This window comes from Dendrobates tinctorius, unplaced genomic scaffold (genome assembly GCF_039654945.1).
Source record: "Dendrobates tinctorius isolate UK_male_01 unplaced genomic scaffold, ASM3965494v1 ptg000211l, whole genome shotgun sequence".
NCBI lineage: Eukaryota > Metazoa > Chordata > Amphibia > Anura > Dendrobatidae > Dendrobates > Dendrobates tinctorius.
In genome coordinates this window covers 26,094,904-26,117,932 of record NW_027361878.1, presented here as the reverse complement: position 1 = coordinate 26,117,932, position 23,029 = coordinate 26,094,904, and the positions used below count along the sequence as shown (strand labels likewise).

Here is a 23,029-nt window from a genome sequence, read left to right as displayed (position 1 = left end):
TATTTTTTAAAACTTTTTTTTTTTTTCTCACTTGCTTCAATAGTCTCCTTAAGAGACCTGAAGTTGTGATCTTCTGATCACTTGTGCTGCTGCTATGTGTAGCAAAAATCATCATCTGCTATGAATGCCAGCCAAATCAAATCAGCTGTCATATGCCGGAAAAAATGCGACTCAGCGCCGGAACCCGCATCAAATGCCGGGACACGACGTATGCCATGTATATACATCATAGGTCCTGAAGGGGTTGGGAAAAAAAAAAAAAAAAAGGAAAAGTGGGTGAAAAGCTCCAATTCAAAAGATGACCCAAACACAGTGGGGAAAAAAACACTAAAAAAAAATAATAGAAAAGACTCAGGAAGTGACCATAAAAAAAAGCAAAAAAGATGCTTCAGGGCAAAAATCTCCAACGTGGTCCTGAAGCATCTTTCTCTTGGAGAACATGGCAGGTTCACTTGCGCATAAAAGAGGTCGCCTCATCCACATACCCTTAGGCCTCATTCAAACCGTCCATTTTTTACGATTTTCATGAGTGTTTGGTTAAAGTGCCCGTTTATACCATCAGTGATTTTCTTGATACTGGAGAGAATGTACCGACTGCTGTGAATCGGCTGTACTGAAGAAAGATTGAGTTAAAGGGATATTCCCATCTCCTGGACACTATCCCAATATGTAGTAGGTGTAATAATATTAGCAAATACCTCCAATTAGAAATGTAGTATAGTTCTTCTGATTCACTATATCTGTTTCCTCATTTGCAGGCATTGCAAGACCTTAGGTATCCATGGTTATGATTACTCAAATAGTGACAGCTAGTGGCTAGTAGTCGTAACTATGGATACATGCAATGCCTGCACATGTGGAAAGAGACATAGTGAATCAGAAAAACTATACCACATTTCTAATTGGAGGTATTTGCTAATATTATTATTGTTACACCTACTACATAATGGGATAGGATCCTGTAGATGACAATACCCCCCTAATATTGTGAGGCTCTTGTTTTTTACATAACTGTGATATAAATAGGTCAGAATTTCTGGCTTGTTATTTATGGGGTGTTCAGCATTTGTGGTACATCTGCAAATCATCAAATGTGGTTACGGTACGCTCGGTTCCCAGGAGCCGCTCCACCATTGCATGCCAGAATCTATTCCTAAGTTAACACTTGAAACAACATCTGGTTTAAAATTTCCGTACAACAGTCTATTCGGAGAATTAACTTCCCATAAAAGAGCCCGTCCATCATTGTCCCCAGAAAAATAGTTTGTATTTTAGCCGGTGCCAATGTGAACACACTTTGCTGTCCAGTATGGAATAAAATGTGTTACACCATCACAGTCAATCATTAACCAGTCATTGACGTCATTTGTAAACAAATCTATGATGCGACATATACTGGACTGATAAGGACTCTCTCTTGGCCTTGATCAAATCCAAGGATTGTGAACTTATATATCCCTAGCTGATTTATAGCAAGTTGAGAGTAGGACGGAGTAAGGCCGTGGTCAGACTTGCGAGAAACTCACACGAGTCTCTCGTGTCAATACCCGGCACTGCCGCCGGCACTCTGACAGGAGCGTGCGGGTGCATGTATTTCTATGCAGCCGCACACTCCGGTCCCAAGTGCCGGCGGCAGTGCCGGGTATTGACACGAGAGACTCGTGTGAGTTTCTCGCAAGTCTGACCCCGGCCTGATAAGTATAACAGCAGTATAGCTGGGGTGTGCAGTACAACAGCAAAAGTTCTGTATTTCTCTGTCGGTCAATTCTGGACATTACTGTTGAACAACAAAAAAATACCATTATGATGCACGTGTATTTCAACATGGTGGATACATTCTTCGAAATATTTCAATTAGATAAAGCTTGCATCAAGTCTCTCAATCCGAGTTCCTGACATCATGAACCATACACCGATGAGCCATGACATGTAACCCCTGCCTAATAATATTGTGTAGGTCCACTTTGTGGCATCACAACAGCTCTGACCTGTTGCATGGACTCCACGAGTTTATCTGAAGGTATCCTGTGGTGGTTTCCTACCTTTCACGATTCCACCACTCGGTGTATCTTGGACAGATGTCCAATCTATGGCAGGGGTGTGCTGAGCTGACAGCTAGGCTTTAATTTGGTACTGGGAGGTGCTGAGCTTCCTTCAGGTGTTCCCTGTTCCAAGGGATTACCCAGCTACTTAACTAAGCTGTCTGTCCCGATAGCTGCCAGTCGTAGATTTCAGCTTTGTGGTTTGTCCACTGTGCTTTGAGCTTGGAATTGAGACAATCCGATTTTCAGTTTCCGGACCCTGGATTTGCCTATTGACTACCTGTTTGTATTACTCTTTTTTGTCTTGACACCCTCTGACCTTGGAATTCTGACCTGGACTGTGGCCTGACTACATCTTTTGCCTTACCCCTATGTACTGTATATGATGACCACTCTTGTTATCTGATCCCAGACCTCTTGACTACACAAGCCTCACAGCTTGACCTTTAGTAGTGTCTAGCGTCACACCACCAAGTTATTAACAACAAATCTTATACCAGCATGGTATATAGCCCAGCATAGTATATAGCCAAGCACCACATGGTATATAGCCCAGCATGCTATATAGCCCAGCATAGTATATAGCCGCCCCGCCCACCGAATGGCCTCAAAGTCCAGTACTCACACTGATATATTAAAAAAAACAACACATCCTCACCTTCTCCTCATGCCCACGCTGCTCCCGGCTCCTGTCTCCTCCACTGCCTGGTACACCGTGAGTGCGTGATGACGTCATCGCGCCCCGGCTGTGTCAGACGCAAAGCGGGGAATGATGGGAGAGGGAGCGTCAGCTGACGCTCTCTCCTCCATCATTGCTTCGAACTGTACCGGCACTCGCCGGTAATGGTATAGTTCAATGCGGCGGGGGGAGTCAGCGCTGGGGGCAGGCGGGACCCCTGCCTCACAGGGGCCTCACAGCGGCTACGTGATGTGCCGCTAGCTGGGGGCCCCTGGGGGAGCAGGGGCCCTAGGCAGCTGCCTGGTCTGCCTACCCCTAATATCGGCCCTGCATACGAACTATAAACACAAAAAGTAGAGCAATTATTAATAAAAGACTTATTTATTAAGAAAATTCCACAAAAACAGCCACTGTATAAAAAGTGCACACTATGTGTCTGGCTCACCAGGTGAGGTGGCTCTTCTAAGTCACAAGTCCGAGTGGGCACATTGTCCCTCGGCATTGCTGCAGGAAAGCATGTGGGATGCGAGGACTTGGCAACCTCAGGAAACTAAGGAGTAGCTGGACGGATGAAGTGTTACTCAACAGTGATGGAAGCAAGTAAAGGACAGTATGCACAGATGGTGGAGAACACCAAACAGAAGTTTAGAGTCTCAATCCCAAGACACAGGTGTATGTCAATGGACCTTAAATTAGTCTAGGGAGATGATGTCATGGATCCACGCCGGACGACCTGCAAAACCTGACATGGAGCACAACAGAGGACAGTGGTCCCAGGAGAAGGGAGCAGAGGCCGGGATATCCGGGACAGATGTGTAACACTACAAATTCATGGTGAATGGAGAACACGTTCTAATCAACGTGTTTCGGATGGTAATCCTTACTCATGACAGACAGACTATAGTGAGGTACAAGGTGAATACCGTAAATACCCTCACCACATCATAAACGCCTCCCACTCACATCTGATGACTAATTAAATAGCAAATCCATTAAAAAAGAAAAAAAATACAAATAAATGGTTGGACTATTGAGAACAAACAACAGTTAATCAATAGTGTAAGATGAAATCAGTTATATGCGGTTATTCCACACTGCTGGGACAGAAGTATTTAACATAAAAATCCAATGTGATTCATGTTTTAGGAGAGTGCACTTTAAGTCTCCCCACCGAGTCGAACTATTAAGCATTTCGATGACCTGAAATAAAAAAGATACTACATCCCTAACATGATTAAACAAAAAAAAATAATGCATTGAAAAATTGCTCTTGGCTTGCCTAATCCCCCCCAGTGTGACCTCATGAAATAAAAAAGGTCAATACTCGCCTCCCACTGTCGGTACTGCTATTCTCAGTGGCTCATGTGATCTGTTGCTCAGTACTTGTGTTGTCGGTGCTGCTGTTCTCAGTGGCTCATGTGATCTGTTGCTCAGTACTTGTGTTGTCGGTACTGCTATTCTCAGTGGCTCATGTGATCTGTTGCTCAGTACTTGTGTTGTCGGTGCTGCTGTTCTCAGTGGCTCATGTGATCTGTTGCTCAGTACTTGTGTTGTCGGTACTGCTATTCTCAGTGGCTCATGTGATCTGTTGCTCAGTACTTGTGTTGTCGGTACTGCTATTCTCAGTGGCTCATGTGATCTGTTGCTCAGTACTTGTGTTGTCGGTACTGCTATTCTCGGTGGCTCATGTGATCTGTTGCTCAGTACTTGTGTTGTCGGTACTGCTATTCTCAGTGGCTCATGTGATCTGTTGCTCAGTACTTGTGTTGTCGGTACTGCTATTCTCGGTGGCTCATGTGATCTGTTGCTCAGTACTTGTGTTGTCGGTGCTGCTATTCTCGGTGGCTCATGTGATCTGTTGCTCTGTACTTGTGTTGTCGGTGCTGCTATTCTCGGTGGCTCATGTGATCTGTTGCTCAGTACTTGTGTTGTCGGTGCTGCTATTCTCAGTGGCTCATGTGATCTGTTGCGCAGTACTTGTGTTGTCGGTACTGCTATTCTCAGTGGCTCATGTGATCTGTTGCGCAGTACTTGTGTTGTCGGTACTGCTATTCTCAGTGGCTCATGTGATCTGTTGCGCAGTACTTGTGTTGTCGGTACTGCTATTCTCAGTGGCTCATGTGATCTGTTGCTCAGTACTTGTGTTGTCGGTACTGCTATTCTCAGTGGCTCATGTGATCTGTTGTGCAGTACTTGTGTTGTCGGTACTGCTATTCTCGGTGGCTCATGTGATCTGTTGCTCAGTACTTGTGTTGTCGGTACTGCTATTCTCAGTGGCTCATGTGATCTGTTGCTCAGTACTTGTGTTGTCGGTACTGCTATTCTCAGTGGCTCATGTGATCTGTTGCGCAGTACGTGTGTTGTCGGTACTGCTATTCTCAGTGGCTCATGTGATCTGTTGCTCAGTACTTGTGTTGTCGGAGCTGCTATTCTCAGTGGCTCATGTGATTTGTTGCGCAGTACTTGTGTTGTCGGTGCTGCTATTCTCAGTGGCTCATGTGATATGTTGCGCAGTACTTGTGTTGTCGGTGCTGCTATTCTCAGTGGCTCATGTGATTTGTTGCTCAGTACTTGTGTTGTCGGTGCTGCTATTCTCAGTGGCTCATGTGATATGTTGCGCAGTACTTGTGTTGTCGGTGCTGCTATTCTCAGTGGCTCATGTGATATGTTGCGCAGTACTTGTGTTGTCGGTGCTGCTATTCTCAGTGGCTCATGTGATCTGTTGCTCAGTACTTGTGTTGTCGGTACTGCTATTCTCAGTGGCTCATGTGATCTGTTGCGCAGTACTTGTGTTGTCGGTACTGCTATTCTCAGTGGCTCATGTGATCTGTTGCGCAGTACTTGTGTTGTCGGTACTGCTATTCTCAGTGGCTCATGTGATCTGTTGCTCAGTACTTGTGTTGTCGGAGCTGCTATTCTCAGTGGCTCATGTGATTTGTTGCGCAGTACTTGTGTTGTCGGTGCTGCTATTCTCAGTGGCTCATGTGATATGTTGCGCAGTACTTGTGTTGTCGGTGCTGCTATTCTCAGTGGCTCATGTGATTTGTTGCTCAGTACTTGTGTTGTCGGTGCTGCTATTCTCAGTGGCTCATGTGATATGTTGCGCAGTACTTGTGTTGTCGGTGCTGCTATTCTCAGTGGCTCATGTGATATGTTGCGCAGTACTTGTGTTGTCGGTGCTGCTATTCTCAGTGGCTCATGTGATCTGTTGCTCAGTACTTGTGTTGTCGGTACTGCTATTCTCAGTGGCTCATGTGATCTGTTGCGCAGTACTTGTGTTGTCGGTACTGCTATTCTCAGTGGCTCATGTGATCTGTTGCTCAGTACTTGTGTTGTCGGTACTGCTATTCTCAGTGGCTCATGTGATCTGTTGCGCAGTACTTGTGTTGTCGGTACTGCTATTCTCAGTGGCTCATGTGATCTGTTGCGCAGTACTTGTGTTGTCGGTACTGCTATTCTCAGTGGCTCATGTGAGCTGTTGCGCAGTACTTGTGTTGTCGGTACTGCTATTCTCAGCAGACAATCCCTTTTAAAAGAATATCATCAGAAAATGGCATGTTTCTTCACATGGCTGCTCTGCATTCTTTTTCATTAGTATTTTAATTTTTGGGAACTCTTGAGGCATTTTGTATCGCACACAGTAACCATAAAATCACAGACTAAATGCTTGAAGACATAATAAAACAATTGTCCCTTTATTAGAAGGAGTTGCTCATGGCACAGCTGAACAACAGTGGTCTTTTGGTGCAAGAATAGTTTGAATATTTCTGAATGTTAACTTTCTGCTGATTTGTCACTTGGGGTTTTGTATGGACTGTTTCTTCTGTGTTACTTGTGGAATGAATGTGAATAAACTAATGCAATATTAATTTAAATTAAAAAAAAAAATGAGGGTTTTCCAAAACCACCAGCCAGATTACTGTATTCCTTCCTAGAGACCTTTTTTTTTAAAAGAAAAATAAAAAAAAGCTTAATCCTGATTAATTGATTTGGGCAATTCCTCCACTTTATTCGGTCGTCCATGACAGCACCACCTGAGAGAGGGGATCCGCCCTTTTAGGAACAGGAAACCTACAGATACAAAAAGGGTGGCATCTCTCCCACGCATCAGTTGGTTTCCTGTTCCTAGAGGACAGGACTCTCTACAGATCGTCCGTCATGGATTGAATACCCAGGCCGGCTGACCGACCCAGGTAGCGAGGGGGTCTCCTACCTCAGTCAGTGCGGGGTCCCTGGAAGCGCCACGGTGGGGCCGGGTAGGTCACCACGGCAGTGGACGAAGCAGGTGGAGCAGGGGTCCGGTGGATGCCGTCTCCGAAAACGCCGGCACCTGGTATGTATGCCCCGGGTTCCTGCTGCGCTCCCCCAGGCCCGGTCCTCCCGGTCGATACTGGCCCCTGGCGGCGGTCATGGCGGCGTGCGCGTGGGGCTAGGAGGCATCCCGTGCAGGGGCGCTGCGCGGCTCCTTCGCGCGCGCTCCCGCAGGGCTCTGGTGACCGGCGGAAGTGATGCGGCGGAAGGGGCGGAGCGAAAGCACCGATACCGGAAGTCGAGTGCCGGCCGGCCTCCGACTCGCGCCGCGGGTGCACGCCGGTCCAGGGGTCGCGCGGCGGCTGCGGGGGGGGGCCGGAGCATGGAGGAGGGAGTGCCAAGGATCCCGGGTGGGTGGTGCTATGGCCGAATACCTGCTGACCCGGACACCAGGAGGCCATATAAGGCAGATGGGGACGCCGCTGGGGTGCTTCCGGAGGCCCCAGCGATGGATACGACGGAAGCCCCCTTACACCAGCAGGGCGAGGCGCAGGAGCGCCCGCAAAACAGGCCACGACAAAACCGCATACGAGTGGCCAGCAGAAGAAGCAGAGACGAACTAGCGACCAAAGCCGTGAAAGTTCCTCCAGAAAGGATCCCCCTGCCTCCCTCCGTGATCCGGTACCTGCTTTATCTGCATGGGTAAGAGATCTCCGTGAATGTACCCTGATGCAGTGTTCCCTTATGTTTTTTGCAGGGGAAGAAAGCTACGGGAAAACAGAAGCACAGGGAATGTGCCCTCTGTAGTTCCCCCTACCAGATGGCCACCCTAAAAAGTTATGCCAGCCATGCATACGGCAGACGGTAGGGGTTAATAAAGACAGGGAGTCCAGGGGTAGATGGTCAGGCCCTTATACTCTCCCCCGTTTATGCAGGTAGCGGAAGAGACACCTGACTTCACTTCAAACCTGAGAGAGATGATCAGGGCAGAAATGAAACTCTTAACGCAAAGTGAACCGTCTAGGAGAAGAGAGACTAGTGGTTCAGGCTCGGAGGCCTCAGTCGCCCCTAGGAAAGGTGACAACTCCTCGGCCTCCTCGTCGTCTTCCTCGGATGAAGACTCTAGCCGGTTCTGCTTCCCCTTAGACCAGATGGACAAATTAGTGAAAGCAATACGGTCCACCATGGGGGTAGCGGACAAAAAACTGGAACTCTCGGCACAGGACATAATGTTCGGGGGTCTAGACCCCAAAAAACGCAGAGCTTTTCCATTAAACGATAAGGTCCAGAGCCTAATTGACAGAGAATGGAAGAGACCGGAAAAAAGGGGCACCATGCCACCAGCCTTTAAGCGGAGATACCCCTTTGATAACCCGGTAGTAAACAGATGGGATAAAGCCCCGAAACTAGACGCAGCAGTAGCCAAAGCGTCTAAAAAATCCGCCATAACATTTGACGATATGGCCTCCTTGAAAGACCCGCTAGATAAAAAAGCAGATTCTTTTCTTAAAGGGACATGGGAGATGTCAGCAGGCGCATTAAGACCAGCAGTAGCTGCTACCTGTACAGCCAGATCCATGATGGTCTGGCTAGATCAGCTGGATTCCGAGCTAAAAGACGGAGCTTCAAGAACATCTATTCGGAAAAGTTTGCCGATCATTCAGAATGCCGCGGCGTTTTTAGCCGGCGCTTCAGCAGACTCTGCAAGAATGGCGGCTAAAGCCGCGGGTCTATCTAATGCAGCGCGAAGAGCGCTCTGGTTAAAATGCTGGCCGGGAGATATTCAAGCCCAGTCCCGTCTCTGTTCCATTCCTTGCGAGGGGGAGTACCTATTCGGCCCCGTCTTGGACGAATTGTTAGAGAAAGCTGGAGATGACAAAGAAATTTCCCAGTCTCCCGAACCCCTCTTACAGACGCCCTTTTACCAGGATAGGTTTTTTCCGGAGAAGGCCGTCCAGAGATCAGGGCAGATGGGATGAGAAGATAAGGAAAGGTACAGGATTCATGTTTGGAGGGGGGCGCCAGGAAGGTCCAGCTCGGGATACGAAAAAGCCGCCCCAATGACTAGTTGCCCCGGTAGGAGGGAGACTAGCTGCCTTCTACCCATCCTGGTCTCTGATCTCTAATAGCAGCTGGATATTGGGGATAATAGCCGTGGGACTACGACTAGAGTTTTCTAGGGTCCCCCTTGATCAATTTAAAATCACCCCACTCAGGTCTTCTGCTTCAGAACAAGGTGCCCTGGAGGCCGAGGTTCATGACCTGTGCGCCAAGAAAGTCCTAATAGAGGTCCCAGAGGGAGAATGGGGGAAAGGATTCTACTCCCCTCTGTTCCTGGTCCGCAAGCCAGACAGCTCCTTTAGGACAATAATAAACCTTAAGGCCCTCAACAAGTTTCTGGTCATACATCCGTTTAAAATGGAAACAATTAAATCTGCAATAAAATTGCTGTTCCAAAACTGCTTTATGGTGGTGTTAGATTTAAAAGACGCATACTACCATATACCCATCCATGCAGGCCATCAGCGGTTTCTCAGAGTGGCGGTTCAGTTGGATGGGTCAATTCGACATTTCCAATATGCGGCCCTCCCCTTTGGAGTGGCAGTCGCTCCCCGAGTGTTTACTAAGGTGATAGCGGAGGTCATGGCCCATCTACGTGAATCAGACATTCTGGTGATCCCCTACCTGGACGATTTTCTTATTGTAGGCAAAACGGCGAGTCATTGTTTACAACATCTACAAAAAGCAATGTCTTCCCTAGAACGGTTAGGATGGTTGCTGACCGTCAAAAAATCTCGGTTGCAACCAATGAAAGTCCAACAGTTCTTGGGCCTAACCCTAGATTCTGAAAAACAGGAATGCCGTCTGCCTCCGGAGAAGCTTGTTCGCCTCCATTATCAGATCCTGAACGCCTCCAATAACCCCACTATGTCCCTCAGGAAAGCCATGTCCCTTCTAGGCTCTCTCTCGGCCTGTATCCCGGCAGTCCAGTGGGCCCAGTTTCATGCAAGGAAACTACAGGGCGAGGTCTTATTACATCAAAAGGTCCTTGGGGGTTACTTGGAGGGTCAGCTAACCTTGTCCCGTAACACAAGGGAGTCCCTAGAGTGGTGGTTGGACAAGGATAATTTGTCTAAAGGGGTGCCCTGGGAGTATAACGTAACACGCGTAGTCACCACGGATGCTAGTCCTTCCGGTTGGGGAGCTCATATGGGTGAAATGTTAGTCCAGGACCAATGGCAACATCATCAGTTAGGAATGTCATCTAACCTAAAAGAATTGACAGCAGTAGAGCAGACGGCTAAAAAGCTCCTTGTGTATCTACAGGGCCATCACGTACGGGTGTTCTCCGACAATCAGGTCACCGTGGCATATATCAATCACCAAGGCGGGACCCGTTCCAGACCCCTGATGATTGTAGCAGAGCGGTTGTTCCAACTAGCAGAACAATACTTTCTATCTTTAATAGCGTTGCATATAAAAGGAAGAGACAACATCACGGCAGACTTTTTAAGCCGCAATCAGCTAAAGCAAGGGGAATGGTCCCTAAACACCTCCATATTCAATCTGATTGTTCAAAAGTGGGGATATCCAGAGGTAGACCTCTTCGCCACCAGAGACAACAGGAAATTGAAACAATTCTGCTCCCTAAATCCCAGAGAGAATCCTCTGGCGGTAGATGCCATCCTGATAAAGTGGGACTTCAGACTAGCCTATGCCTTCCCTCCCCTATCTCTTCTACCCCTGGTGATGAGGAAAATCAGGAAAGACAGAGCGAAGGTTATAGTTATCGCTCCATTTTGGCCCAGGAGAGCATGGTTCTCATGCCTCAGGACCATGTCGGTGTCCGATCCTTGGGTTCTGCCGGACATCCCGGATCTCCTGTCCCAGGGCCCAGTCTTCCATCCTCAGGTAGCTGGCCTACATCTGACGGCGTGGAGTTTGAACGGTCATTATTAGAAGAGAAGGGCTTCTCCTCAGACTTAATTAACACCCTACTCAAGAGTAGGAAAATCATTACCACAAAAATTTGTTAGAATTTGGAAAAAATTCCTCCAAAGCTCAGGAGTAGTCGCTGGGGATTCAGCACCTATATTTCAGATATTAGAATTCCTACAAAAAGGTCTGGACATGGGGCTCTCTACCAGTACCCTTAAAGTACAAGTGTCAGCCCTGGGGGCCCTTTTTAGCTGTAACATCGCTGGTAATTATTGGGTAAGCAGGTTCATTAAAGCGGCAGGTAGATCCAGGCCAATAATGAAGGATAGATTCATGCCGTGGGACTTGAACCTAGTCCTCACTGCTATGACAGAAACCCCATTCGAACCTATCTCGTCGGCTTCCCTAAAAAACCTGTCCCTCAAAGTAGCCTTCCTGGTGGCTCTAACATCAGCCCGCAGAATAAGCGATATCCAGGCTTTATCTAGGTGTCCTCCTTATTTACAGTTCAAAGAGGATAGGGTGATACTTAGACCTGATCCAGCATACTTGCCGAAGGTAGTTTCTAGTTTCCATAGGACACAGGAAATAGTTCTCCCATCCTTCCTCCCTAATCCAACTAACGAGAAGGAAAAGAAACTACACACCCTGGATGTCAGGAGAGGCCTCATAGAATATCTGACAGTCACCGATCCCTGGAAGAAAGATAATGCCCTATTTATCTCTCACCAAGGCCCCAGGAAAGGTTGTAGGGCATCAAAAAATACACTAGCCAGATGGATTAGAGAGGCGATTTCAATAGCATACACCTCAAAGGGCAGGTCGCCACCCGGGAAGCTGAGGACGCATTCCACCAGGGCCATGGCGACCTCATGGGCCGAAAGATCAGAAGTCTCCATTGACCAGATATGTAAGGCGGCTACTTGGTCCTCTCCGAGCACCTTTTATAGTCATTATAGGCTAGACCTGGGTGCTTCTACAGACCTCTCTTTTGGTATAAGGGTGCTGCAGGCTGTAGTCCCTCCCTAAAGCTGATATTACTCTCTGTAAATCTCTCAGGTGGTGCTGTCATGGACGACCGAATAAAGTCTTAGTTACTCACCGGTTAACGGTATTTTTCAGAGTCCATGACAGCACCCGTATATTCCCTCCCTTTAGTTTAATTTGGGTGTGCACGTCTCCTCTTGTATATGCTCACTGGTGATTAAAGTTTGTAATTGTAAAGAATACTGTACATAAACCATGCATTAACCTTGAAAGTCCCCTTGTGCTCTGTAATCCAACTGATGCGTGGGAGAGGTGCCACCCTTTTTGTATCTGTAGGTTTCCTGTTCCTAAAAGGGCGGATCCCCTCTCTCAGGTGGTGCTGTCATGGACTCCGAAAAATACCGTTAACCGGTGAGTAACTAAGACTTTCCCCTTGTACTAGTAATATAATGTTGGTAAATGTTTCCATACCATATATTGTAGATAGTTGGCTATCCACTATCTTGTGGTTTTGATATTGACATTGTGATTATTCTAAACTTGTACTTCCTAATATTTCAGAAAATTTGCATGTACATTAGCAGCAATAGTCCGACTTGGAACCTTTCTTTTGTATTCAAGCATCTAAGGAGTGTGTGCAAAGGTCATTGTGAAGGGAGGGGGAGCAGGACCAGCTGTGACTTGCCTATTGTGGATCCTGTGTAATCAGCTGTGTATAGTGGAGTTACTTGTCATTGTACTCTTACCTGTGATGATCCTGCAGAAAAATCTTCTGTAAATAACAGGAGATATTAGTCTAGAATAGCCCTAGTGGCCTGTATGAAAATTGCAAGATTTATTTTTTTTTTGTGCAAATTGTAATATGAACAAAAAACAATGGTAATTTTCTGATACATTTTTAAGGTGCTTTCTTTCCTTTGTTTGGGCACAGATTACCTTGATTTTTTAAAAATCTTTTTGGTCTAAGAGATTATTACACAGCTCTTTTGGGTCCACAATCATGAATTTACTACTAATAATCCGATAGAAAGCCCATAAGCAGATAGATGATAATTAGTGCCAATAAACCATATAACAATTTGATTCCTTCTCATTTGAAGGTCCTTTCAAATGTACGGATACAATCTGTATGAGGGTGAATGATAGATAACATCATTTTTCGGTGTCCGTACAGTTTGCAAACGGTTCCTGCTTAGGATAGGGTGACACGACCGTTTTCTCCACTTCAGAAAAAAAGGTCTGATTAATCTGATCGGAGTTTGATCAGACAGGCATGAATTTTTCTCGGACATGAAGGTCGGGTGGGGTCTGTGAAAATCATCCAAGTTCAGTCTGATTTTTTTTTTTTTTAATAGACTTGCATTGCTGATTTAGTTCTTCTGTGAAGGAGTCCGTTTTTTTGTCAGGAATTTTCTGCATACGTGTGCACATAACCTTAAAGTGTGTCCAACCGCTGGGACCCCCACGATCTTGAGAATGGCGCTCTGAAGAGCTTTGTCTGGAGCTGAAGTGAAGCATTAGCGTCTCCGCTCCATTGCTTGCCACCCTTCTCTGCTTTACTTCCGAGTTTTCAAACCTTTTATCATATGTTTACTAATAAAGATTTATATATTTATACTCTCAGCTATATCCTATTTATGGGTAATTTAGCCACTACGTAATCATACACCTGATACAGGTACACTTTATTTCTGGTTTTTATCCTGTTCTTTTTAGTACCTTTTCTTCGCTGCAATTTTTCTTACCACTGCAAGGCAGCAGTATAGCACATCGAAAAGTTGTCAGTACATCATTAGTAGGTGGTTTTCACTGGTCTGATATTCATTGTCCAAGTGCAGGCCGAGAAGCCTGGATTGGCCACGAGTCTTTAGGACTATGAAAATGTTGCGTTTGGCTCAGGAGATCCAGAACCATTGCGTTACAGTCCATACATAGACCTTTAATGTTGGATGTGTGAAGTTGATCCTAATATGTGGGTATAAATATATAACCGGATGAACTCTAACCATAACGTGTATTTTTGTAGGTTACGCAGAAACAGTTCGTCTGATAAACTGCCCCGAGACACAAAAGAAAGGAGTAAGAAACTAGATAGGAAAGTTCTCTCGACTTCCAATCTTTTCAGTGGTAAGGATATAATAGAGACGGTAAATGGAAATGTATGCCTTGGAGATATTCTGATACAATAGCGGTGTCTGTGGCAGGAAATAAAATGTTTTGCTTTAGTAAACCAACTATTTTTGTAGGAAAATATCAGAAAGTCTGTTTCTAGATCACAATCTTAAAGTCCTATATTGAATTATTGTCGGCAGTGATAGTTGCATCCTCTTTAGCTGACGTTGGTTGTCCTGTTCGTATCCTCCATAGACAATACTAAATAGTGTTTTGTTGACACTGCTGAGAAAATATCATATTTTAGTGGTCGTTAATAGCATAGAAATATCACGCTACAAGTATATTTATTGCCTTGGACTGATTCTGATGTACCTTTTTTTTTGATATGTCATATAAATATCTTTCAGGTCCCCCCTCCTCAAAACGGGGAAATTACAATATAGGTGAGTGTTAGCTTTACAAAATGCTATCATTTGCCTCATCTTGAAATGAGATGTCTGGATTAATAATATTGATGGCTTAGCTTTAGGATAATTTATCAGATTTATCAATATCATATGTGTGGCAGCCGCTGCAGGGTCCTGCAGATCAGCTCCTATTTTCTTGATTACCAATACTGTATATTGACTTTTGCATAGTAGAAGTTTGAGTTTTGAGGAACATCAGATTTCCAGTTAATATTATATGCCATTGTCATTTTTGTCTTTATGATTTTTTTTATTTTGACCTACCACATCATCCTAATACAGGGGATTATGTTTATATTACACCTTCCCATAATGGCGCTATATTACCTTGTACATTATATTAATAATTGATTTCTATTCCTATATAGATGGTATGAGCGTTAAAGTTTTTCTCCGTGGTCGACCAATTACAATGTATATACCTTCCTGCATAAAAAACCATGACGACCAGAAGCCAGAACTTCCGAGTGAGAAGCTGCAGTTAGAATGGGTGTATCCTTATACTAAGTCTACATGCCTGATAAAACCTTACTGCTGCTGTTAACATGTCTCTTCTCGTAAACGGGCTGTTCCATAAAGGACATGTATCACCTATTCACTGCACAGGTAATAAATGTAAGATTGCTGGCGGTCTCATCACTGGGAACTCCAATGGTCACAAGATGGGAGGTTCTTAAAATTCTAGTATGAATGGAAGCACCACTGAGCATGTGCAACCACTGAGCATGTGCGACCACTGCCCATTCACATTCTATAGGTGGGGTGGTCACACATGCTCAATACCAGCTTATTCACACAGCGCTGAGGACTTTGTTCCCTTTCTTTTTGGATTAGTGGGGTCTCAGCAGTTGAATTCCCAGCGGTCATCAATTTATCATATATTCTGTGTGTTGGTGACAAATGTTGTTCATATGACAAAGCATTGATCGACCTGCAAACAATCTCATGTGTATGGGAGCCTCCTGACTCTCCCACGACAGATGATGTCAGGGGAGAGAAGGATCAGGCAAGTTTCAGTTCAATCTACCGATTCCCTATAGGGAGCTCATGAACGCTCTGCTGATCTGAGCATTCATGTGTATGAGAGAGTCAGGGAAGATGACTGTTGGTTGACTGCTATACAGGGTATATTGGCATCTTTAGGTTATATAGACACAATGTCTTTTTCAGGCAGATCCTATCTGGAACCTGCCAAAAAAGCGCAACAAAAAAACATCAAAAAGTATGAGCACAGCAGTGTCAAAACGACTTGCTGTGCATATATTCCATCTTTTATAACTTTTTTTTAATTGTTTAGGCTTTGAAAGATACATGGAATTAAAAGAAAAAGGAAAAAAATACTGTTTTTAATATAAAAATAGCATGTTCTAATCTATCCTATGACTTGTTGATAGAACAAATTGGAACAATTTACTGTAGAGACGCTTGTGACTCTGGAACTTATAGTACATGTAACTTGGGTAGTCCACTCGCCTTATCTTTATCGAAACTTTGACTAAGGAGATCTCCTTAACCCTTTCTGCACCCATAGTTATGGTTGTCGCGGCCGTGATTCACGATGCAATCTGCGTATGTTGCAGTCCGGAGAAGTTGTCTATTTCACCGCGTGCGTCATAGTCATCTGTGATGTAAACCGTGGAACTCAGCGCCACTTTTTACGGCACACGGACTGCGTTCGTTGGTAAGTCCGGGGGGAACGAGACCTTTTGGGAAGGCGTGAAGTCGGTGAATTTCTGCTTTTGACTGTAGAGGTTTGATCAGTAAAGTCATTTACGATTTCACTGGTCGATAATTTTTGGGTAAATTCCGTGTAAAATGCAATCCGTGTTCTTACATGGGTTATTCTTGTTTTCTTTCTGCATTGAAGTCAATAACATATATACTGTGGTTTACAAAAAATGTAGCAACATATTGATTACGCACCGATGGAATATGAATGACAATGCAGATAAAAATTATCTAATGTTTTTCTAGATGAAAATAGGATTTTTTTTATATGCTTAAACTTGGGTTCAGATGAGCCTATGAAAACTGTCCAATTTATCCAAAATATTTGGAAAATTTTACATGAGTAGGCCATCCGCATTGTTAACTGTGTTATTAGTAGGTACATTTTTTTTATATTTTTTTACTTTTTCTGTATATTGTTATGACAACATTTAATAAAAAAAACTACAAGACCAATTGCAGTGAATTCATAAACAGATGCATTACGGATCATGCAAAAACAGAAGAGACCACTAAATGCTGTGATTTATTTTCACAAGGATACTTGGTCCATGTGACAAATCCTCGTCTGAACAGTCCTATTAAAAAAACATTGGTCCGTCTGTGAGTGCGCAGTCAGAAAATGACCTATTGTTTAAATCAGGTTTTAATGTTTTTTAAAAAGAAAATATTATTATTTAATTATTCTGCAGGCATTGCAAAAGTTCTGATTTTTTTTTTTTAACATTATTTATTACATTTTTTTTTCTCCCAAACTCTATGCTGCAGAGCTGTTTTAATGCCAACTTCATGCATCATTAGAAACAAGATGCTTTCCTTTAAGGCTACAAATCTGTCCGAACACGGACTGCAATGCTAGACTGGCCACAGGACTCCCAATCTGTGCAGGACTGCTTCATATTCAGTGCAAAAAATACAGATGGCAGATCACTTGGGGTCCTAATAGCAGGATATTCCGTAATCAACTTATGGTCAGGAGATCTGTGGGAAAACAAAGACTGTGCAAAGTGGAAAACCCAACTGACTTTTATTTTTTCTAATATAAGGGAATGTACATAACTCTCACATATCTTTTGCTCTCTCCACCATTGCTGATCACACATAGTTTAGCCGTCCACCCGGATGGAGTGAAAGTGGCCTCTGGACAAACAGCTGGAGTGGACAAGGACGGTAAGGTGAGAAGCGCACGTACCTTTCACAGTCACCCCATTTGCTTAGAGGGCATAAACATATTGCCCACATTAGGCCATCGGCTTGATCTCGAGCCATGGCGACTTGATGGAGGAATGCTCTGTAGGAAGATCAATAGGTCCACCAGGGTTTTCTCCGCCATTACCTTGATTGTATCAAGCCATCGGATTACTGGTTCTTCTTCTTCGACTTATTCCTTCTATTCTTCCGACCATGATGTCCTTCTCAAATCCTAGATTGTCCTTCTTGTAAAAGGCTGAAATTAGTGAAGAGGGAATTGATACAACTATCTATATGAAAAAGAAAAACAATATTCATTTTAAATTTGGAAAGTTTCTTAAAGTTTCACTCCTTGGGAAAACTTGGTGTGATCATGTATTATAGAAGTACTTGCCATATATCTTTTGCAGTGGCTTCTAAAAGAGGTAAAGGAATGGAACACTATTTTTATATTGATTCTTTAGTGACTCCTGCCAGGTACAGAAGATAGGAGAATAAGAGCTGATCTACAGCAGCCACTAAGACCCTGTACGGACTATCCGCACACTGCTTGCAACTACCCACCGCAGGTCATGCCAGCTGATTGTCAACGATATAAGATCGGTGGGGGTTTGACAATCAATATATACGGTAAATAGTGGACAACCCTTTTAAATAATTTGCGCTGAGCAAAGCAGTTACTGTCAGGTCAATGCCCAGACAAGCACTGTTGGTGTCCAAGGCAGAGGGTCTCAGAACGCACCTTACCCTCTCTGCAATCCATTTGTCATGATACAGGTTGGATATGACAGAGAAAATGCACAAGTAACCTTTTTTTTCCTTTGGCTGTGTGTTTCAGTTCTAGTTTCCCCCCGGTGGCCATTAGGGTCATTGCACTGTGGTGGTTTCACTTCCAGTTTCCCCCCGGTGGTCATTAGGGTCATTGCACTTTGGTTACATTAGTTGTGCACGTAATTATAAAACAGGTGTGATTGCTCTATAAAAGAGTGTCAGGTGTGGTAATCACTGGTGGTGATGGTCCTCAGTTACAAGCAAGCCTGGGTGAAGGATGGAGCTGAAGGAGAGTCCCGGGCAGCTCCGTGAGAGTCCTGGAGTGGCAGCTATGGTGTCTGCGAGGAGGGCTGGCATGGCTTGGTGGAGTTGCAGCTATGGTGTCAGCAAGGAGTTCTTGCATGGCTTGGTGGAGTGGCAGCTATGGTGTAGAGCTGCACTCATGATGCTGGACTCTTTTGCTGGAAAGCTGGACTCATATGCGGGACTCTGTTTCTGGACAGCTGCACATGTTATTATTTAAATTCTGGAGGCGGTGTATCCAGGGTCACGCGTGTCATCTAAATCCGCCCTGCTGGAGGCGCTGTGTCCAGTCGCGCGTGGCCGTGACATCACTAACCCATAAATTTTTTTTTTTTTTTTTTTTTTTTTCTGGTGAGCCTCGGGCCATGTTCAGACCTGTGAGCATTTGCTGTTGGGCCTCACTGAGGTGAGTGAGGAGCTGCATGGTGTGTAAGCAGTTCCAGCAGCAGAAATCAGGGTCTGGGGCCTTCCCTCTGACTCAACCGGAAAATCAAATAGCGGCTGGCAATGAAGCCCCCTAGAGTCGCTGCTGGGGAGCGGGACTTGTTCATACAGGTGGACGCACCCAGACAGGTGGGTGGAGTTGGTGTCCCCATGGTGCTGTCTGGGGTTCCCCGAGGTGAAGGGGTACGTCCTGGGAGTGAGCAGACTGGTGTTAAAGTCTGTGGGGCTCACGCCAAATCTTCCATACCACCGAAGAAGCCGCCCCCTCCTGGCCGTGTGGAGGAAGGCGACCAGGGAGTGTATTTTTCCTCCATATCCCAGGCCCCTTCCTCTCCAGTGTGAGCAGCAGGTGCGCTGTGGGGGAGTAGGGGCAAATCTCAACCCTCGCCATTAGCCAACCCTGGGAGGTGCAGACCTCGTGGTGTAAAGGGTTGGAGGGTGGTGTTTCCCTTGGTGAATAGCGGGGATGTGAGTGTGGTGACACAGGGGGACGCCTCTGTTGTCGATCCCAGAATGAGTTCACCGAATTATGACAAACGACTGTGTGGCAATGGACGTTCAGGTCCGGACCTGTGTTTGAACGAGCATGTATGGGTGGCCACCAAAAAACATCTTGTGGAAGTGTGTTGCGGAGTCTTACCAGCTCATACCGAACATACACCTACATAACTCGTTCCCCAGGTTGGCGCTTTGGAGATGTGTGGTGCCTTCTGAACATACATTGCCTATGCCAGCGGTGCATTTGTCATTAACCTGAAGTGTCAGGTAGTGGCAGGGGGTGAACTCCAGATCTGGGCGTCCCCGCTGTAGGTGGTTCCCTAATGGGGAGCGGTCTTGAGGGTCCAGAGGCCCCTCATTAAGGGGAGGGTACTGTCATGATCCAGGTTGGAAATGACAGAGAAAATGCACAAGTAACCTTGGACTCAAGATGCTGGACTCTTTTGCTGGAAAGCTGGACTCATATGCAGGACTCTGTTTCTGGACAGCTGCACGCAGGTGCTGGACTCTGTTTGCTCCAAGGCTGCATTATGGTGTTGGATCCGGTCGGAGGAAAAGATGCACGCAGCTGGTGGGTTCTGTTGCTGGGAGCGTAAGCAACAGAGCAAAGCTAAGTGGTGTTTCCCTGTTTTGTCTCTTTTCCTTATGTGTGTTTTAGTGCAATGGTGGGATTAGTTTCCGCACCGTCCACTTCACTAGTGAGGGTTTAGGTGCAGGGCGAGTCAGGGTTTTTAGGTTCCTGATCGCGCCCGGTGCAGAACCGGCCTAGGGAACGTTAGGAGTGTAGAGGCACTGACTCGGGGGAGTGCAGGAGGTCTCCACTTCCCCGTTCCCTATCGCAGGGCCACCATTGTTATTGTTACCCAGGTTTTCCCTTTTATTGTTTAAATTTGCCTTACTGGAGGCGGGGTTTCCAGACATACGTGTATTTTCGAAATTCGCCTGTTGGAGGCGGCGTATCCAGCTGCACGTGTTGTTATTTAAATTCGCCCAACTGGAGGCGGTGTATCTAGGGTCACGCGTGTCATCTAAATCCGCCCTGCTGGAGGCGCTGTGTCCAGTCGCGCGGGGCCGTGATTCCATTGAAGAAAAATGTTTTTTAACAATAATTTGTTTTTTCTATTTGCAGCCCATGGTGTTTATTTGGGATTCATCATCACTTCAGATATTACATCAGCTTGGTTTGGGCTTCTTTGAAAGAGGTGTGGGTTGTCTCTCTTTCTCCACCCAGGCAAGTGTTCGTATTCAGCAGTCTCTTTGATTCAGTACATAAAATGCCTTCTGAATTCTATAGATTTTATAAAACCTTCCGCTTTCACCTTCTGCTCTTAAAATAAGACCATTTGTAAGTGAAGGCCAGAAGTTGGTTCAAAATATAGAAGAAATGATACACTTTTTTTAAAACTCTTGTTTTTTCTCCTGTTTTTCGGGGTGCAAATACTGCAGTTAACAAAAGGAAGTCTCGAACCTAAGGGAAGATAGTTGTGAAAGTTTTATGTAAAAAAAATCATAATAATATACCACTAGATAAAAAAGGAAATGTGTCATCAGAAAATTGCGAATTTGTTTAAATCACGTTTTAATGCTAAATGTATTATTTTTTTTTTCACATGAAACATATATTGGCCACTATGTCATTGTTTTAAGACTCCTACTTCTTGTGTAAACTAGACTCTATATTGTGTTTATAAGTCCTCTGAGCTTCTAATCTTAGCATGCTCTGATCTGGGGAAAGGTCATCGTGATGGGAAGGTGGAGAAGGTGAGCTGTGACATCACCATTGTAGATTCTATGTTGTCTCCTGTGCATAAACATGTTATTTGTCATTGTAATCCTGTCTGTGATGATCATGAGGCTGCTGAAAAGTTGTCTGTACAGAACAGGAAGTGTGAGTCTAGTATAGGGCCTAGTGGCAAGTTGTAAAGTCTGTCTGAGGCTTCCTTGTACTAGACACTTCATGTAGCAGATCCTAGAGAAATTCCGGCTATTACAATTTAATCTCTATACAGAAATCTAGACTCACTGGGAAGAGGTTGCATCCATGGAGCAGCTGCTGACTGGAACAGGGAGCCAAGAGTAGTCTAACTAGCCAGGTTAGGAATTGGAGGGACAGAACCAGGGTCGTCAGAATCGGGAGACAAATGCGTAGACTAGCCAGGGTCAAATGCCATGAGATTAATTAAAAAAAAAGTGGTCACTGCAGAGAGTTGAAGTAGGGTGTGTTGCTGTCCTATTGGCCACTGCAGGGAACTGAAGTGGTGTTTGTTGCTGTCCTATTGGCCACTGCAGGGAGTTGAAGTAGGGTGTGGTGCTGTTCTATTGGCCAGTGCAGGGAGTTGAAGTAGGGTGTGGTGCTGTCCTATTGGCCACTGTAGGAGGATGAAGTAGGGTGTGGTGGTCCTATTAGCCACTGTAGGAGGATGAAGTAGGGTGTGGTGCTGTCCTCTTGGCCACTGTAGGAGGATGAAGTAGGGTGTGGTGCTGTCCTATTGGCCACTGTAGGAGGATGAAGTAGGGTGTGGTGCTGTCCTATTGGCCACTGTAGGAGGTTGAAGTAGGGTGTGGTGCTGTCCTATTGGCCACAGCAGGTAGTCAATTACATGTGCTGAGCTGCTGGACAGCACATGCCCATTCAGCCTGGTTGAATGGAATCACAGGTCCCAGCTATACTAGACTCTTTGGCAGGACAACGTCTTCGCTGCCCACAGATATTGGTTGTGATGCTTCCATCACCACTGCCACAGGTAGAGTTAAAATGGCAGATGTTGCTGGAGCAGGTCAGGCTGAAGATGTGAAAACTGCACCGTTTCTGACTTTACTTTTTTTCAATATAGTAAAATGGAAAATTTAAAAAAAAACAAACCCTAAAATTTGTAAAAAAAACCAAATTAACATAAAACCTTATTTAATCAACAGGTGATTTTCTGATGACACTTTCCCTTTGTAGACTTCTATATACTTTTTTTCTGTTCCCTAATTGTTGCTTTGCAGTTTGAATGTGCCGAGCATTGTACCACGTAACCATACTCAAAGTATTTGTAATCTTCTCACAGGACTTTGGCCAATACCTTGGTGTTATAGATGACTGCAATGACCATGTCTTATCTATCTGGGATACAGTGAAAGGAAACAAGATCGCAGAGACAAAGGTGAATATCATGTTGGGATAGAAAACGTTCAAACACTTGTAAACCTGTCTGCAGCTTGTTTTTATTCTATGTAGCTTTCTACCACTGTACCCCCTGTGTGCACTGTCACTGGGTAGCAACATATTTAGGCATTTTAAGCTGCAAAGGAATGGGATGGATCTGTTATTGCTGTATGCAGGGTCGCCATATGCAAGTCACAGTGGAGGTGCCCAGGGGGCGTGTTTGCGCAGATTGACTGCGTCTTTCAAGTGCACTGACACGCCCCAATGCACTTCTAGCCTGATTTGCATATGGTTTCTCTACTAGACTTCTTATAACTGAGACAAAAATAATGTAGTTTTTATAAGGACAGAAGCACCTAGACCGACATATCACTACTTCCATATGCAAAAACATGCTGATAGATTCTCTTTAACATTATTTAATAGGGAAACTCGCATTTTCGGTCTTGGCTACAGCACACAT

At 45.1% G+C, this 23,029-nt stretch overlaps 1 protein-coding gene across 1 annotated transcript in view; it reads left to right on the top strand.

Annotated features, from left to right (window-relative positions):
* The window catches only part of EML3 (EMAP like 3), an 87,817-nt gene that overhangs the window by 19,990 nt on the left and 44,798 nt on the right, over nucleotides 1-23,029 (top strand). The window contains exons 5-11 of the mRNA XM_073554656.1: nucleotides 13,925-14,025; nucleotides 14,421-14,456; nucleotides 14,849-14,972; nucleotides 16,012-16,161; nucleotides 17,314-17,383; nucleotides 20,545-20,646; nucleotides 22,469-22,564. Of these exons, the coding sequence (XP_073410757.1) occupies nucleotides 13,925-14,025; nucleotides 14,421-14,456; nucleotides 14,849-14,972; nucleotides 16,012-16,161; nucleotides 17,314-17,383; nucleotides 20,545-20,646; nucleotides 22,469-22,564 (679 nt within the window). The remainder of the gene's footprint in view (nucleotides 1-13,924; nucleotides 14,026-14,420; nucleotides 14,457-14,848; nucleotides 14,973-16,011; nucleotides 16,162-17,313; nucleotides 17,384-20,544; nucleotides 20,647-22,468; nucleotides 22,565-23,029) is intronic.